The sequence below is a fragment of the Panthera pardus genome, unplaced genomic scaffold (genome assembly GCF_024362965.1).
Source record: "Panthera pardus isolate Hobbes unplaced genomic scaffold, ASM2436296v1 HiC_scaffold_13, whole genome shotgun sequence".
Classification (NCBI taxonomy): domain Eukaryota; kingdom Metazoa; phylum Chordata; class Mammalia; order Carnivora; family Felidae; genus Panthera; species Panthera pardus.
In genome coordinates, this window is record NW_026526688.1 from 147,750,708 (window position 1) to 147,770,152 (window position 19,445).

Below are 19,445 nucleotides of genomic sequence, written 5' to 3' on the forward strand. Positions count from 1 at the left end.
AGCAGAGGCTACTTGGATCCTCTCTCCCTCTCTCTCTCTCTCTCTGCCCCTTCCCCACTCATGAGCACCCATTCTCTCACTCTCCCAAAAATAAATAAATATATATATTATTTAAAAAAGGGTATGGGAGTACCCAGCCAGTCATGAGCATGCTACCATCTTCATCCTTCCTCGCCCAAAATTTTGCTACCCCTTCAAATTGAGAATTCTTTTTCTTCTCTGGGAATGCTGGTATTACTAAAGAAAGAGACAGGACCTTGACTGATAACACATAGGTTTATTATGAAAACTCTAAAGTGAGAAATGAGAACTCAGAAGATGAGAACAAAGACAGAAAAAATAAAAGGCCTTGAATGTTGATATGTAGTGGTTATAGCCCATATATTGTATACATGAACCCAACAACTTCTGTAAAATGGTTATTTATTGACTTTATAATAAGCTTGGTTATGAATTTCTCCTTACAATCTTCTTTATTGCCTAGAAATACATGAATGCAGAAGCCATTATAAAAGCAAGAGTGGGAGGTCAGGGTGCTTTCAACCAATCTGAAGTGCAACAGCAAAATAACATGCTAGAAGGGTATAGCAGGAAACCGTCAGCCCTACATAAGGCCTTATCAAAGGAAGCTATATTATGCTGCACGCTTGCAAAGTAAATCAAGGTCATCAAGAAAATAGGACACTGTGGGGTGCCTGGGTGTCTCAGTCAGTTAAACCTCTGACTCTTGGTTTCAGCTCAGGTCATGATCTCCCAGTTCGTGGGCTCAGGCCCAACGTTGGGCTCTGCACTGACAGTGCAGAGCCTGCTTGGGATTCTCTCCCTCTCTCTGCCCCTGCCCCGCTCTTGCTCTCTCCCTCTCTCAAAATAAATAAACTTTAGAAAAAATGTGACACTGTACTCATTAGTCTGTTTAAAATAGGAGTATAAGGGGCACCTGGGTGGCTCAGTTGGTTAAGAGTCTGACTTCGGCTCAGGTCATGACCTCACAGTTTGTGAGTTCGAGCCCTGCATCAGGCTCTGGGCTGACAGCTCGGAGCCTGGAGCCTGCTTCAGATTCTGTGTTTCCCTCTCTCTCTGACCCTCCCCCGCTCACACTCTGTCTCTCTCTCTCGAGAATAAGTAAACATTAAAAAAAAAAAATTAATAATGAAATTAAAATAGGAGTATAAGACATTTGTTTGTTTTTATTTAAGTAATCTATACCCCCAGTAAAGGGCTTGAACTCACAACCCTGAAATTAAGAGTCGCATGCCCTTCCAACTGAGCCAGCTAGGCACCCCAGGAATATAAAACATTTATTAAACATTGTTGCTTAAAGGAATATTTAGAACTTGATACCAAAATGCATCATTCCAAATAATATTATATAATGAAGAATTGACTATTTAAATGTAGTACAATAGAAGCAAATGAACATACTTCTCAAAATATAGCTAATTTTTATATGGGTATCTTATGTGTTTATTTCTTTATACACAGTAGATGCTTTATAGCTACGGTATGTGAAGAATAACAAGGTGCTTTTATTTAAGTATGCAGGTTGACAATCCACATCAGCATGGACTGGTATTTCTACTTCTGTTTTTTTCTTTTTTTTTTTTTTTTTAATATTAAATTTATTGTCAAATTGGTTTCCATACAACCAGTGCTCATCCCAACAGGTGCCCTCCTCAATGCCCATCACCCACTTTCCCCTCCCTCCCACCCCCCCATCAACCCTCAGTTTATTCTTAGTTTTTAAGAGTCTCTTATGGTTTGCCTCCCTCCCTAACTTTTTTTTTTTCCTTTTCCCTTCCCCTCCCCTATGGTCTTCTGTTAAGTTTCTCAAGATCCACATAAGAGTGAAAACATACGGTGTCTTTCTCTGTATAACTTATTTCTCTTAGCATAACACTCTCCAATTCTATCCACATTGCTACAAAAGGCCATATTTCATTCTTTCTCATTGCCAAGTAGTATTCCATTGTGTATATATACCACAATTTTTTTTTTAATATATGAAATTTATTGTCAAATTGGTTTCCATACAACACCCAGTGCTCATCCCAAAAGGTGCCCTCCTCAATACCCATCACCCACCCTCCCCTCCCTCCCACCCCCTATCAACCCTCAGTTTGTTCTCAGTTTTTAACAGTCTCTTATGCTTTGGCTCTCTCCCACTCTAACCTCTTTTTTTTTTTTTTTTTCCTTCCCCTCCCCCATGGGTTTCTGTTAAGTTTCTCAGGATCCACATAAGAGTGAACACATATGGTATCTGTCTTTCTCTGTATGGCTTATTTCACTTAGCATCACACTCTCCAGTTCCATCCACGTTGCTACAAAAGGCCATATTTCATTCTTTCTCATTGCCACGTAGTATTCCATTGTGTATATAAACCACAATTTCTTTACCCATTCATCAGTTGATGGACATTTAGGCTCTTTCCATAATTTGCCTATTGTTGAGAGTGCTGCTATAAACATTGGGGTACAAGTGCCCCTATGCATCAGTACTCCTGTATCCCTTGGGTAAATTCCTAGCAGTGCTATTGCTGGGTCATAGGGTAGGTCTATTTTTAATTTTCTGAGGAACCTCCACACTGCTTTCCAGAGCGGCTGCACCAATTTGCATTCCCACCAACAGTGCAAGAGGGTTCCCGTTTCTCCACATCCTCTCCAGCATCTATAGTCTCCTGATTTCTTCATTTTGGCCACTCTGACTGGCGTGAGGTGATATCTCAGTGTGGTTTTAATTTGTATTTCCCTGATGAGGAGCGACGTTGAGCAGCTTTTCATGTGCCTGTTGGCCATCCGGATGTCTTCTTTAGAGAAGTGTCTATTCATGTTTTCTGCCCATTTCTTCACTGGGTTATCTGGTTTTCGGGTGTGGAGTTTGGTGAGCTCTTTATAGATTTTGGATACTAGCCCTTTGTCCGATATGTCATTTGCAAATATCTTTTCCCATTCCGTTGGTTGCCTTTTAGTTTTGTTGGTTGTTTCCTTTGCTGTGCAGAAGCTTTTTATCTTCATAAGGTCCCAGTAATTCACTTTTGCTTTTAATTCCCTTGCCTTTGGGGATGTGTCGAGTAAGAGATTGCTACGGCTGAGGTCAGAGAGGTCTTTTCCTGCTTTCTCCTCTAAGGTTTTGATGGTTTCCTGTCTCACATTCAGGTCCTTTATCCATTTTGAGTTTATTTTTGTGAATGGTGTGAGAAAGTGGTCTAGTTTCAACCTTCTGCATGTTGCTGTCCAGTTCTCCCAGCACCATTTGTTAAAGAGACTGTCTTTTTTCCATTGGATGTTCTTTCCTGCTTTGTCAAAGATTAGTTGGCCATACGTTTGTGGGTCTATTTCTGGGGTTTCTATTCTATTCCATTGGTCTATGTGTCTGTTTTTGTGCCACACAATTTCTTTATCCATTCATCAGTTGATAGACATTTAGGCTCTTTCCATAATTTGGCTATTGTTGAGAGTGCTGCTATAAACATTGGGGTATAAGTGCCCCTATGCATCAGCACTCCTGTATGCCTTGGGTAAATTCCTAGCAGTGCTATTTTTGGGTGATAGGGTAGATCTATTTTTAATTTTTTGAGGAATCTCCACACTTTTCTAGAGTGGCTGCACCAGTTTGCATTCCCACCAACAGTGCAAGAGGGTTCCCGTTTCTCCACATCCTCTCCAACATCTATAGTCTCCTGATTTGTTCATTTTAGCCACTCTGGCATGAGGTGATATCTCAGTGTGGTTTTGATTTGTATTTCCCTGATGAGGATGATGTTGAGCACCTTTTCATGTGCCTGTTGGCCATCTGGATGTCTTCTTTAGAGAAGTGTACTCCTAGCTTTTTCTACAAATACCAATTAGTGACACTGGGATACTTTGGTGACTTGATGTTCCAAACACAAAAGCTTCTAATAAATATCTCTAGAATATGAGAATACTCTAAAATACATACTTTCTTTTAGAACTTAGGTATCAGGGTAAAATGAAGATCCTCCAATACTGTTTATTAATATTTTTTTAAAAAATATTTATTTACTTTTGAGATAGCACAAGCAGGGGAGGGGTAGAGGGAGGGGAACAAAAGACCTGAAGTGGGCTCTGTGCTGACAGGCTGACAGCAGTGAGCCAGATGTGGGACTTGAACTCAAAACTGGGAGATCGTGACCTGAGCTAAAGTCGGATGCTCAACTGACTGAGCTACCCAGGTGCTCCTGTTTATTAATATTCTTTAATGGTCTATAACGAAGATAAAATACTTGATAAAAGCTTGACAGAGAGGTCAACAAATAATTATTTGTTGTAGTAGAATATTTAAAGAAAACAAACAAAAACATTAGCTTCAGGGTCAAGACTATTTGGATTCTAATCCTGGTCCTAATCAGTGATTTGTACAATTCCCGAGCTTCAGTTTTCTAGCATGCAAGATACTGAGATACCAACCTCTGAGGTTGTTGTAAACATTAGAAAAAATTTAATGTTCAACATATTCCAAACTTACAATATTTTTCTAGGAATGTGTTCAATGTGGGAGCATCTACAGCAAAAATAATCAATAATGCAGGATTCATGGCCAAACATAACTATTTATTAATTTTTTAAATAAACATTCAGTTTCTTCCTTTAGAAAAAACCTAGAATTTAAATATTTCCCATCCCATCACATACAAGGCTGTATACATTATTTACATCTTTCAATTAAACATATTACAGATTTTCTGACATTCAGTATCCCTTTTAAAGTAAAACGATGAAGCAGTTAAACTTTGATCTGTAATAACTAGAATTTGAGTAATCTTGGCACACTTTTCAATATAGCATTCATGTTTCATTTCATATTTCAGACCATTTTTCCCCATCCAACTACTTAAAAATAAAGAGAATTGTGTGTTTCCATGAGAGCAGGATCCGTTGTCTTGCACATTCTCTGCAATTACACAATGTGAATAGGCTTCCATTATATGGCACTGGCAGGATTATGCTTTTGTCATCAGAAATTATCTCTACTCAAACTTTAAGAGTTGTCATGTTTATTGTACTCTCTCTCAACCTAGATTTCATGACACTGTTCCTTGATAATTTTAAGTAATAACATATGGAAAAATTCAAATAGAACAAAAGTTAAGCATTCCCTACAGGATTAGGGTCCTTACCACCTTAGTTATGCATGTACAAAAATAACACATACAATTTAGTGACTGTAAAAAACTATTTCCCCCAAAAATAGTTATTTCTGCAGAACAATTTAAGGAGAAATGTGTTCTTAATATGGAAATGCACTAATCTATTATCTCAGAAAATGAAAATGAGAATATGTACAAACCTGTAAGAAACACCAACACATAAAAATTTAATACACAGAAGAAAAATTAAATATTAACAAAAATTTTAAATTACTAATAATCTCAGCTTCAGTGACACAACTTCAAGAAAGCTGTCAACCAGAACAAACCAAAAATGCTTATGTAAGTTGCACCTGCCAACACTTCTGTCAGTGGATTACAGAAAGTGCTTCAGAACCACTAACAACAAGGACCTGCACAATCAACCCATCTGTTTTGTTCTCCTAGTGCAATGGAGGCTGAGAGGTGGGAAGTCAACAGCGTAAGGAAGTAATTTAAGGAAAAGGAGATGACAAGCCAACAGAGCTAAAAACAGGCCAGTGCTTTCATTATCTATCTTTGAGAACTGTAACCCAAAATGCTCTATTGTATAGCATTACACACAGAAAAGGAACTGGCATCATACTTGCAAAACTGAGATTATTCAATACTTTAATATGCATTTCCTGTCTTTTGTCAAAATTTAGGTTTTGTTCAGCTATAAGTGGCAGACATGGAACATAGTATTATACCTTTACAATAAATTATTCTCTATGATTAACTTGTTAGGAACATCTTAAAAGTTTAAATTGTTTGTAGTCAGAACTGTTACTATACCTTAAAATTAAATTTTTCCAATAAATCTTAAGATATCTTTACCTCTAGTAATATCATACACCATTAAACTGAAAAACAGTAATTGCTGTGGGTGAATCTTAACATTATGACAAAACTCTACTATTTAAATTATTTTAGGAGTGGATCTAGAATAGCATGTCTAAAAATTGGTATATTCTTTAATATTTCAGAAAAGTTTCAAAATAACTTTTCCCCTTGGTATGCAGTCACATTTTCAAGTTACAAATATACTTATGGTCCCATATCTTTTAAAAAGACATTCAAAAATTTTAAAGTTATAAATGATATATGAAATGATTATACAATTTTAAATATTTTATCTGTGATACACAGGTTTAACATTCAGCATAATTATTATATAAAATTTATTCCAATTTCTTTGTACAATGATCTGCAGTCTTTTCATTTGAGTGAAAATAATGTTTAAAAAAAAGGACAAAGGTAAAGGCTATTGTTATCTTAAGCTACTTCTATATTAAATATTGGATCCATTTTTTCATACTGTCCCTTCAATCAAAATTATCTTATAGTAGTTGAGATAAAACTCAGAAGCTATCAGGGAAAGAAACGAAAGTAGAAAACAAGAGACAGACCTTGATTTTTTAATTATTATATTTAACAATAAGGTAATTAAACTAAATTTGTAAAAATTAAATAAAACCTATACATCCAAATGACACTGTGTACTTCAAAGTAGAGACATCAGGAAACTATTCCTTTATTAAATGGTGCTACCAATGCTCAAAACATTCTCTTCTGCAAATTCAGAGCCTATGGCAGTCTTTTGAACTTCCCTAATGGTTTAGTTCTAAGAAAACAGCAAAGTAGAGTTAAGTTTGGTGAATGAGCTAGGTCTTACTAAGCTGCCAAAAAAGTCTTTGGTGCAACTAAAATGATGAAATAGATTTTCTTGCATAGTCATAAACCAATTCTCAAGGCATCTCTGAAAATGCTCCAAAAACATTACACCCTCAAAGCATAGCTAGAAAGAATAATGCTCCCACAGGAACCACTCTGAAGATCAACTCTCATTTGGATGTTTAAGGTATGACATACTTATTTGAAAAGAAAGTCCTACAACTAACTTAATAATTGTATCTCACATTTCACCATTTCAGTGGTTATCAAAACCTCTCTCAGAGAGGGTGTACACAAAGGTATAAAAGAAATGTCATTTTGCTATTTTCCCATAAGCAAGGAAAATGCTAATACATAAAATGGAGTCTGGTGATTACATGTAAAATATAAATATCCACATCATCTGTATTTCCTGAAGATAAGAGATTGTAGTGTTTTATCTTTCCTGATAAGCCAGGCAGTAACTTAATCTGAGATATATTATACACTAAACCTGTCTTCCCCCAGCCAATACATTTTATGCTCACCCTTTACCATTTACAAATAACACAAATAGAAACAGCAATGTAAAATCTTTCGATGTAAAGTAAACTGACCTCCAAAGCCTCTACCAGCCAACTAACACATGCTTACTCTTTTAATGAAGTCTAATGCCATGGTTTTTATGGGCAACAGAACAATCAAGTCAGCAAATGAGAGCCAGTAGCACCATCTACTGCTTACCGAAAGATTTTCACTCTTGGATTATTAATTTTCCATCATTTAAAATAACTCCTAAAACTTGCTTCATTTCAACACTTAACCAAAGCATTGTGATAATAATACTATGTTAACTTATTACTTGATATTTTATGCTTTAATTAGTGGATGAGAAAACCAACTTCTGCTTTAAATCTCTGTATAAAGAGCAGGGGGGAAATCATTATCTTGGTTATTTATAAACTAAATTAAGAGATCTGGGAAGAATCCAATACACATTCGTAAGCAAAGTGCTACAAAACCAGGATTTGATCCTTATTTTATAAAGGGCATCTTATTAACGCTCATGGAAACTAATCAAATCAAAGCAAGTTCTGTTAAACTGGTTATTTCTCACATGCTCTGGTGGGTGTTTCCTTACCTGTGGCCATGTAACCCCATGTACAATGCCAGGCCTCTCCCTGGGAGAACTTCTCTACTTTGTTACCATATCCATGCGTACATTATCTCCTTACTTCCTAATAATACCTCTGTTTAAAGGAATACTCAGAAGCAGGCACCTGAGATTCTGACACAGTGACAACAAACTCCTATCTACACACAGTAGGAAAGTAGGGCCTAGTACTAAACATTATTTTATAGAAACATCCTTCCATTTTTACAGTGTACTACTGTGTAAGGCTTAAAAGAGCAAGAACGATTTTTCAGTATTTTCTACACTTGGCTATTTGCAACCCCTTTGTTACTAGGATGATACAAAGTCCAACGCAGTATAGAAGACTACTGGAATAATTATGCTTCATTTTCATCAATAAATAGGATCCCATGTCACTTGATGCCAAATTTTATTTCTGAATCAACCTACAGGGATTGATATTACCTACCTAGGTAATAAAATATTTGTTTTAAGGACATCAGTTACTTCTCACTGCAGTTTATCAATAACCATTACCAATGAACGTCCAACATACTTGCCAGGCTCTCCCATTACTTCTACTGTTGGTACTTGGAGAATGATTGTTAGAAATGAAATGGAGAAAAAGGCAGTTCCTAGTCATCATAACTGTAATGGCATTAAATTATATCACTGCTCTCCCTGTTAATGGCAAAGACAGACTGATTTATTTAATTTTAGATTCTCGCTTACTGACCATTTTTAGTCTATATAATTTCAAAGCAAGATTTCTATTCCACAAGGAAAAAGGTATATATTTCACACTAAAGGAAGAATACATATTTGTAACTGAAGGAAACAGATCTTACCAGAAATGACAAAATCAAAAGGAAGTCTGAAAAAGATACTTCTCAAGACTAAAATTGAAGTGAAAAATGTTAAAATTATTTTAAAAATTAACTTTCTGAACTTTTTACTTATGGGAATAATTCACTAGAAAGCCATGACAAATAAAATGTAAAAGTTAATAACTACTAAATTAGCACTTACATTGTTTGATATCACTGCAAAGAAAAAGATTTCCTTTCACAGTAGAAAAATCAGAAGTCAGAATGCTTCAAATTGGGTCTATCATAAGCAGAGAAGGGTACTGTATCATTTTAAAATGACAGGCAAACACCAGCTCCATTCACTGAATGGAAATGCTGGAGAGTGATCTATTTCCCCCAAACAGTCCTTAAATTCCATGTTTAATGTCTACACCTAAAATTAATAATTTATGTTTAACTTCTCATGGAAGTTGATTCCTAAAAGGAAGTCTCTAAGACTTTGTTTACAAGAAATTGGTTAAAAACTTCATGCCACTCTACTCAAGGATTTTAAGACAAGACTTTCTGAACTTGACTCATCATACAATTCCATCTATAGCTCCCCATACAAACAAACCCTCCCAACCAAACACACACTCTTATCCATCCCCTCCTCTTCAAAGTAGAAGGGAATTCTCTAGACTTATGGCTCATTTGGCAATTGCTAAGAAACCTCACAGTTCAGCATCACCTCTGAAGATGGCAAACCTATATAAAACCTGAATTTTTACACCTAGAGTGCAGTTAACATGTAGAAAGAAGCTAAAATGCAATAGTTATTACACTTCAACATCCTTTAGTTTCAATATCACAGATATCAAGAGATGGAAGAAAGACCTGCTTGTAGAACTTTAAACATTTGTTGAACAGAATTACCATCAATATCAAAAATAATTAATAAATACTAATTTTGTACGTTCTACATGCACACCTTTACAAATTGTGTTTCTTTAATGTAGTAAAAGCTGGAGATCACCAATTTTGGTAAACTATGGCTTTTATCATAGACATTTTAAAACATGCATCAGTAAGTGCCCTGGGTAGTAATCCTAATATTGTTCAAGCCCTGTTCAGTTCTATGTCTGTGCTTTGCACCTCAGAAGTGAGCCTACCAAGGCACTTAAAAACATAAGTCTTTTGGGGACTTCAGAAATTGGCCACAATTTACACAACACAGAACCCCCAACTGTCATCAGTCCAATCAGCAAGCGTTTTCTTTCAGCACACAGTATTATCAAAAATTCTGCAAGTAAGCAAACCAAGTAAAAAAAACAAACAAAAAAAAACCACCATATGCCACTAAGACAAAACTTACCCCTATCAAATTTACAGAGAATGGTTCTTGGCTTCCTCTAGCAATTGAATATGGTTTCACTTACTCAGAATAAAGAAAAAGAAACCCAAACAAGCCCCCTAAACCTATGACAAAAACGACCGAGATAAAAATAAAACACAACCAAATCCAAATAAACTCCACACACTTCATTTGAGGAACAATTTGCACAGCTCTGCGTCCTTTTATCTGTCCTTTGAGGTGAGTTTTTCAATCAGTTCTTGGAGTGGTGCAAGTTCTCTTCTATCAATAAGGTTGAATTCCTACACACAATAAAAGCAGGAAAAAATAGTAATAATGTATTATTTATATCTCATCCCAAAGCAGATTTCCATTAACATTTGTTGGACATTAGCTTTCAAAGTAAATAAGGGTCTTATCATTTTTTCAAAAAAATGTATTCCTATTCCCCCACTCTGTGTCTTGACTTAGGCAAATCACTTACGCACTTCTGATATTGTACACATCTGTAGTAATACTAGGGTAAATCCCCCTACCTTGTAAAATTACTGTAGGGACTAAATGTGATACTGTGTGCTAACCACTTCATGTAATTCCTGGCATAAAGTGAATACTCAATAAATGAGAGTGCTGCTTCCTGTTAAAAGGGAATAACCATTTAGATATCGTCAAACAAGTGGGGACCAAAAACTCTAGCATCTCAGGCAAATTTCAACATTACATGAACATGAAGAGTAAAAGAGTTAAACATCAGCAAGCTATCATGAGATGTAGCATGAGAGTAACATAAGCAACACGGAGTCCACAAATGATAAACAAAATCCTATAACAAACAAATTAGAAAGCCTGGATTTAATTTTTGCTTCTTTATGAATTCCACTCCTGTCGTTGTGAGCTTCAATGTTGAACAGATTTCCCCACAACTATAACACCGTAAGGCTAAATAAATATAGGCTGTCTATACTTCTGATCTCATATTCTGCCATGGTAGGGCATTCTGAGCTCCCAATTTCATTCACTTATTGAGATGATCATGTCAACCATTATAGTAAGTACTGGGGGAAAGAATTAGAAGCATTTAAGAGCAAGCCTACCCCTAAGATTTGTGGGATCTGGACTAAGAACACAAATGGATATATAGCATATGACTATTAAATTTTACATTAAGCTAAAACATTGTTAAATAAAACATGTTCTATCCTCCTACCTTAACAAATATACCTTCAAAGTGACCAGGAAAGCAGATTCGAATTTAGAATTCTCAAGATTGCTCAGGATTCTGCACTGGAAAGGAGTAACATGAAGAAAGCCTATCCCTGACCCTCAGCAAACCTCCCTGATCTTCCAACCCCCAGCTCTACCTGGAACTTTAAGGAGCCTCACTTGCAGGAGTGTGGACACCCTGGCTGGTTTATGTAGGCAATGGTCACACACCTTCACAAACTGCTGCCATCTCGCTACCCCTAAGATCTAGAGGTACACGTATCAGAGATATGATCATCCCTTGAAAGAATGGACCCAAGGAAAAGATCCATGCAGAACTTGGAAATATAACTGGGACCATGTGGAAAGAAAATTGAGATCAGGTACCAGAGCACAAACCAGAGGGATCTGGGAGGTATGTTCTTTGCCCTGTGGGTCCCTTACTCTGTGAGAATACAGCTGGAGAATGACTAGAACAGGATTCTCTAAACAGTGAGGTCTAGGGCAGAGGTCCCTCTTACACCAACAAGGGGTGACTGTATACTAATGGAACTACCTTTAAGAAGGTCAGTGTCTTGAAATACATTTCAATAAGCTCAGATGTGCTTAATGCTAGGTATCAATATTTGCTAGGAGCTGAGACATAACATTGCATTTTCAGATAAGATCATACAGTAGGATAAAAGTAACCCTTCTGGAGGGAGAATATCCTCTCCTAAATCACTAAAACCTGAACATTAGCAATCCTCTTCTGTCTAAACCAAAGCACAGAAGCAAACTTTGGGATAAGATTTTCTTTTTTTCTATAGGTGTCTGTAGATAGGATACCATGGTAAAGTAATTCCTCTGAGCAACAGTTTTGGCAAGTTATAATCTAAAATGTGTTTATATAGGTGAAATTGAGACATGAAATGTGTGCTTTTAGTGTGGGGGTATGTAGAGAGGGAAAATAGACACATTTTTCTTTAGTAGAGATGGGGTGAGGGGAGGGCATTTGTGAGTATATGCCCACAGATAAACAAAACTAACAGAGATTTAAGACTTGGACTTCTGCCTACCATCTACCCTCTCAACCTCAACCAAAAAGAAGCTCATCAGCTTAACCATTTCCACCTCTTTTTCAGTCCTGCCTATTTGCTGTCTAGTTATTATAGCAGGATGAGAATATCGGACTCCTCTTAGTCTACACCCCTGAGAACTAAAGTGAGAAGGAGGAGGTCAACCAGAGTCAGAGAAAAGACCAATGGACCTCTGGAATAGCAATACTCTTTGGGGCAATTTTTTCCTCTTTTGGACATAATGAACAGTACCTAACTTAAAAATTATTCAGCATGTGATTTTAAAAAGGAGGAGGAAAAAGGTGTTATATACAAAGCCCATTTCCAGGCCAGAATATGCTTAAAAAAAAAAAAAAGAAAAGAAAGAAAGGAAAAAAAAAGAAAAAGAAAAAGATCCAAGGTAGACAGGAATTGAGAATTGAGGGTTAAGAGGATTAGGAGGAATGCTAAAATGGTAAAGGGGCCAAGTTCATCTGGAGGCCTGCCAATTAGCCAGGTTCCTAATTCAGCCGCTCCATTATGGCCTGTTAACTGAAGCAATGTCAAGGCAAGACCTCCGAGATCCATTTTAGACTTGCATGCCACCAACCTGGAGATGAGTGGAATTTATAAACAAAAGGCCTTATCATCATGGCAAGTAGAGAAGAGCATAAAGACTAGAGAGATATGGCAAATTTTATCCTAAAGGATACCTTTAGTATGGATGCAGTATTCACCTTTGAATTCTACACATAATGCGTTTTACTGAGCAAAAAAAGCTTCCTGGGGTGCCTGGGTGGCTCAGTTGGTTATCTGTCCAACTTCAGCTCAGGTCATGATCTGACAGTTTGTGAGTTCAAGCCCCAAGTCATGCTCTGTGCTGACAGCTCAGAGCCTGGAGCCTGCTTTGGATTCTGTGTCTCCCTCGCTCTCTGCCCCTCCCCCACTCACACTCTCTCACTCTAAAATAAATAAACATTTAAAAAAAAGGAAGAAAGAAAAGAAAATCAGAACTCGAAAGGTTTCCAACTTACCTGGACAAAAAAAATAAAGTGCTTGAAAGAAGTATTGAGATGTGCTTCCTCCTGAAGTTGGATTACAGGATCGAAATGCTGATGATAAATGTGAGCATAAACCCTAAAGAGGCGTTTGAGTATAGTTTTTGCCACAGACATGAAATTCTTCGGGAATGGGACACCTAATAAATAGATAAACAACCCCCTTATTAACAACAAGAGACAAGAACAAAGCAATATGAGTTTGTCAACAAATGGCAACATAAATTAACAAGACAACCCTTTAAAGAAATATTTGTGAATTACTACTTAATAATACCCACTGTACTTTTCAGAAGTTCTCAACATATCACGAATGAAATTAAACTTTAAAATTTCCATGGAATAAGAACTAGACTTCAGCATCACCCCTTAATGCTTCTTGTGTGCTTACCACTTTACTAAAAGGAAATAAATTTATGCCTAAGATGGTAATGAAGCTAAAACTCACACTTATATCCTCAGATTTCTTAACATCAAGTCTCAATACAAATATGTGCTGAATACAATGTATTAACCATGTTCAGTTTTACTTAAAATGCTTGTTGGGGCGCCTGTGTGGCTCAGTCAGTTAAGTGTCCGGCTTCAGCTCAGGTCATGATCTCACGGTTTGTGAGCTCGAGCCCCACGTCGGGCTCTGTGCTGACAGCTCAGAGCCTAGAGCCTGCTTCAGATTATGTGTCTCCTCCTCTCTCTGTCCCTCCCCTGATCATGCTCTGTCTCTATCTCTCAAGAATAATAAATAAACTTAAAAAAAATTTTTAAAAAAATAAATAAAATGCTTGCAACACTTTTTTATATTTTTTCTATGGAAATTATTTCATTACTACTCCAGGTCTACATTTATTTATTTCTTTTTAATGTTTGTTTATTTTTGAGACAGACAGAGACAGAGACAGAGAGAGACAGAGAACAAGTCGGGTAGGGACAGAGAGAGAGGGAGACACAGAATCCAAAGCAGGTTTCAGGCTCTGAGCTGTAAGCACAGAGCCTGACATGGGGCTCGAACTCACAAACTACGAGATCATGACCTGAGCCAAAGTTGGATGCTTAAACAACTGAGCCACCCACGTGCATTTATTCTGAAATCAGCTATAGTCCCTCTCAATGAGGCTTATTGTTTTATGAATTAGAGCACTTTTACAGCACTAAACAAATACAAAACTAGGAAAATACAAAATTTCATGTCCTTTGTTACACTGGCAAAATGATCCAGTTTGGCAAAACATAAGGCAAATATTAAAACTCCTGGATTCAGTGTCATCACATGACACTCACTTAAAAATATTATAGGTCACAAGGAAACATAAGACAAACCAAAATGAAGGGACACTATAAAATAGTATGCTTATCCTCTTCGAAAACATCAATGTCACGAAAGACCAAAAAGACTGAAGTACACATAGTCCATATTAAAGAAAGCTACAGAAACATGACAAGTGAATGAAAGCAAATGTCAAAGATTTTCTTTTGCTATAAAGGGTATTATTGGGGAAATGTGAAAAATCTGAAAAAGACCTGTAAGTTAAACAACAGTATTGCATCATTGTTAAATTCCTGACTTTGATAGTTATACTGTGATTTTCTAAGGAAATGCACACTGAAGTACATTTGGATAAAGAGGCATCATACACATAACTTACTCTCAAACAGTTCAGGAAAAACAAAATATGTAGTTAGGGGGAAGAGACAGGGAAAAGAGGGGAGGAGAGGGAGGGTGGGAGGGAGGGAGAGAGAAAGTGCACACACAAATATGGTAAGAAGTTGACAACTAAAAAATCTAGAAGAAGAAAAAAAAATCTGAAGAACGATATACAGGATCCTGTTCTTTGCACAACTGCAAATTTTCTAAAAGTCTGAAATTGAGTCAAAATAAAAAGTTACAGAATATATTATGGGAGATAAAAGATAAGGTGAAGGCACTTAACAAAAATGATTATGATGTATGTAAGGGAGTCCTGAAAAATAGACCTTTTATTACAAAGGCTCCAAGGTAGTTTAAACATTCAATAAATGTGTTTAAAACAATCCATAATAACAGCAACTATTTACATTGTGGTCTCCTCCACCACAAACTCTGAAAGTATAAAATATAGGGGCTCATGGGTGGCTTAGTCGGTTGAGCGTCCAGCTTCCGCTCAGGTCACAATCTTGCAGTTCTGGAGTTTGAGTCCCGCTGTGTGCTGACAGCTCACAGCCTGGAGCCTACTTTGGATTTTGTGTCTTCCTCTCTCTTTACCCTCCCCTACTTGTGTGCCTCCTCCCTCCCTCCCTCCCTCCCTCTCAGAAATAATAAATGAACTTTAATAAATAAATAAAAATATAAAATGTAGTCAAAAAGCTGTCCGTTGATAGAACAAATCCTTAATTTTTTCAGAAAACACAAGTTGTAAGAAGTTTGAGAGGGTAAAATCATATGAACTAGCTGGCTATGAACAATTTCCACTTGAAAGGTCAGCCCTTAAGAGCAAATAAAAAAAAAAGCAAATGTCATTCAAGTTGCTAACAGGCCAACCCCTCAAAATCTTCTGGTTTTCTTCTCACCTAGCTTGATTTCATAGTCTGTAAGATTCACACTGTGGTCATAAATTCAAACTCCCTCTTTGCTGAAAATACACTGTAAAACTGAATATAAGTTACATAAACTCTTCCCTAAACAAGAAATGGATATGACTATGGCAGATGATATTGGCTGCCTACTCAGTATCCAGTCTCTTTTCTATAACACAGGCCAAATTTTGTTACTATCCAAGATATACGGATATTCTGTTTAAAATTACAGGGAGGTTTAACTTAATGTTCATGATAAACTTGGTATGGAAAAGATAAGGCACTTAAATGTGTAAGATTAGAAATATTGTGATAGATATGATAGGCTAGTATGGTTCCTGGAAGAGAGCCAGAAAGTTCCAAAAACATATAAAATTATATAAAGCATAATGGATCCCAATTATACAAAACAATCATACCAATTTTTGATGGAAATAATGTCTCATCATCCAACTGGTCCTGAACCCAAGTCATCAGGTAATCAATATACTTTGGTGCAGAGCACTTAATAGGCTTCTTTATGTTTGTTCCATCTGCCCAGTGATACTCATATCTGTATTGGAAAGATAACAGGCACACAGAATAGCAGAGTATACCTATACAAAAAGCATATATTTTTATATTGTTAAATGTATGTATATCATGAATGTATACAGGACATGTTTTAAACAATCTGCTCCTCCAAATAAAGATCTTTTGCATTTGGCATTTAAATTTAGAGTTTTTAAACTGCTACTGACTGGACTATTTTGGATTTAGCATGATCCAAACTAAGCTGATCCATCAATCTCAACTTTTCTAAGTTTTTCTTTATATACAGCATTTGTATTTTAGAATCATACATTGCCATGGTAGAAAACCTAGCTAACTTTCCACGTCTCCACTTCTGTGATAACCATCTTTAATCTTTATGGTTTTTTTTTTCTTTGAAAAACATTTCTTATGCAGTACAATTATTTTTACTTGTAGTTTTAAATCTGGGGTTAAGGATAGAGAACAGCAAGGAAGATGCATGAAGAAGAGAATGATTCAGTATTTGAGTACCTTTGGCTGAAAAGCCAAATTTGCCTTAAAAGAAAAATGGCAACTCAAATAAAGATGCCTATAGGATTTGGGTATTAACAGAACACTATCGTTTGGTATAATCAACACTTAATGTACACCGACCATGTGAGAAATACTGTATCAAGGAATACTGTTCTTGACCAAGGGACACTAAAATGAAAGACACTTTCCATACTGTTATGGAAAATAGACTAGTAGAGGAGATAGGCTCATAAATGAGTAAGTAAAGACAGTATGGCAAGACTGGTAATGGAGTTATACACAAACGCATACCCACATGCAACCACAACCTGATTTTTAAGATAAGGAATAAACACACAGCTGCAACTCCAAAGCATAAAAATCTCCAAACTGAACTATCATTTCGTTTTTTTAGTTTCCAAAAGATTACCTGGCTACCATTTAGCTTCTTTCTTTGAATCAGTTTTGTTTTTCTAACCCTGTTCCAATTTAGACTAACAAAATGACAGGTCAGTGAGTCTAACGAAGGAGGTGAAATAAAATATAATGGGAAATACTACATAATATTTTAAATAATAAAAATTATCTTGAGATAGGATAAATAAGGAATCTATTTAATTATAGCTACTTATACCTGAACAATAAACCTAAACACAATACACTTGAATAAATATTCTAACAGCATACCTTACTGCCAACCCTGGGCAACAGGGTAGATTATCAAGTCTACTTTGAAGGTCTTCAAGAGGAGATTCTCCAACTTTTGGCATCCTGTTCCACTGCTTAATCACTTTCATAGTCCAGAGATTCTTCCTAATATGAAACTAAAGTCCCGAGGGACACTTAAGACTATTCCTGTTTGATCCTCTTAGGAGACATAGATCATGAACCACATAATTTTTAGCATCATTACTCTTCACTTAAAGACAGGACTCATCCATGTTTTCTCCCACATGTTAAGAAACCTTAACATTTTTGCCTTTCCTTGCAATCATATTTTTCATTTTATTAGTGATCAGGTGTTCCACATTCATTTTTAAATGCAAAAATAAAAAATGGACACAGTTGACCTAAAAATCATTTTCAATATTCTGAAGTTTTTAAACACACTTATTTTCAATATCCTAAAGCTTTTTGAAAAATAAAACTATATATTGCTTACACTTCTACAGTTTATAACTATGATTCCTCGATCCATTCTTATTCTTTTGTCATGTCTATACTTAAGAATGACTTCATCCTGTAATTCTATTTTGCCCACATTGATTTTTTTATTCCACCTCTGACAGACCATTCTCTTTGAAATTTATTTCCATCATCATGGTATAAACTTATCAACTGCAAACTACAAAATACTCATCATTTCTTGGCTAATAATAATAACTGACAAAATCCTCTGAGCCATCACTCAATACCACTTTACAAGGGGCCAGTACTAAGCTACTAACAAATACCTCTCCTTGGTACAATCCCAAGCATCTTCTAGTAAAGATGGCAAAGCATGACGACAAATGCATCTTCTCAGCACTAAAAATGGGCATAAGACTCTCAAAAAAAAAAAAAAAAAAGGGAAGGGAGGGAGGGATGGCAGGTGGAAAGAAAGGCAGAAGGAGGGGAGGGAAGAAGGATGGATGAATGGAAAGGAGACCAGGAAGATCATTTTTTGTTTTTCCAGTATCTTTACAGAGATCCTGTGCCTGTTACTTTTGAAAAATTAGATACATTCCTCCTAACCAGCTTACTTAGATAAGGTTTCTGCAGGAAAAGTGATCAGACCAGTATTCTAAGTGGTAGTAATTCTCCCTAGTTCACAGGAACAAGGATATTGGTATAATATCAGAAAACCTCACAATAAAATATTGATCAATTTCAGAGGGGGAAATGACAAATTTGAGGTAAAGAAACCTTGCAAACACTCAGATGGTAAAGTAATCAGGGTTAATATCACCAGTGATGGGACAGTTGATATTGTGTGTGCCCTCTGATATGATCCACTGAGAAGAAATTTATCATTTCTATGATGTCCTGCCAAGATAGCAAAGCCTAAATGTGGTCACAAGGAAACATCAGACAGACTGTATCAGGGGTCCCCAAGACCACCCCCATGTTTGACGATTTGCTAAGAGGACTTACAGAACTCAGCACACAGTTGTACTCACAGCTATGATCTATTACAGTGAAAGAACACAAACCAAAATCAACAAAAAGAAAAAGCAAATAGGGCAAAGTCCAGAAGAAACCAGGCACAAGTTTCCAAGAGTCTTTTCCCAGTGGACTCACAAGGGCCACACTTAATTCCCCCAAGACTGAGCTATGATAACACATGTTAAATACGATCTACCAGGTAAGCTCATTAGTGACTCACTGTCCAGATTTTTTATTGAGAAATGGTCAAGATGCACCCTCTGCATGGCACATATTAAAATTCTAAACTCCCAGAAGGAAAGCATAAGCTATACTGTTTGTACAGTCTAGGCACAGTGAGCCTGTTTTAACAAATAGGGAGGTGAGAACCCTT

At 36.4% G+C, this 19,445-nt stretch overlaps 1 protein-coding gene across 2 annotated transcripts in view; it reads right to left on the reverse strand.

The window, feature by feature from the left end:
• Positions 1-4,548: 4,548 nt before the first annotated feature.
• Positions 4,549-19,445, reverse strand: part of MOB1B (MOB kinase activator 1B) — a 58,046-nt gene continuing 43,149 nt past the window's right edge. Inside the window, exons 4-6 of one of the 2 annotated variants that reach the window (XM_019468014.2) lie at positions 16,321-16,454; positions 13,331-13,494; positions 4,549-10,358 (exon numbers count right to left, since the gene is read on the reverse strand). In XM_019468014.2, the coding sequence (XP_019323559.1) occupies positions 10,281-10,358; positions 13,331-13,494; positions 16,321-16,454 (376 nt within the window). In that variant the 3' untranslated portion in view covers positions 4,549-10,280. The remainder of the gene's footprint in view (positions 10,359-13,330; positions 13,495-16,320; positions 16,455-19,445) is intronic. The other variant, XM_019468022.2, reaches the window with a different exon arrangement.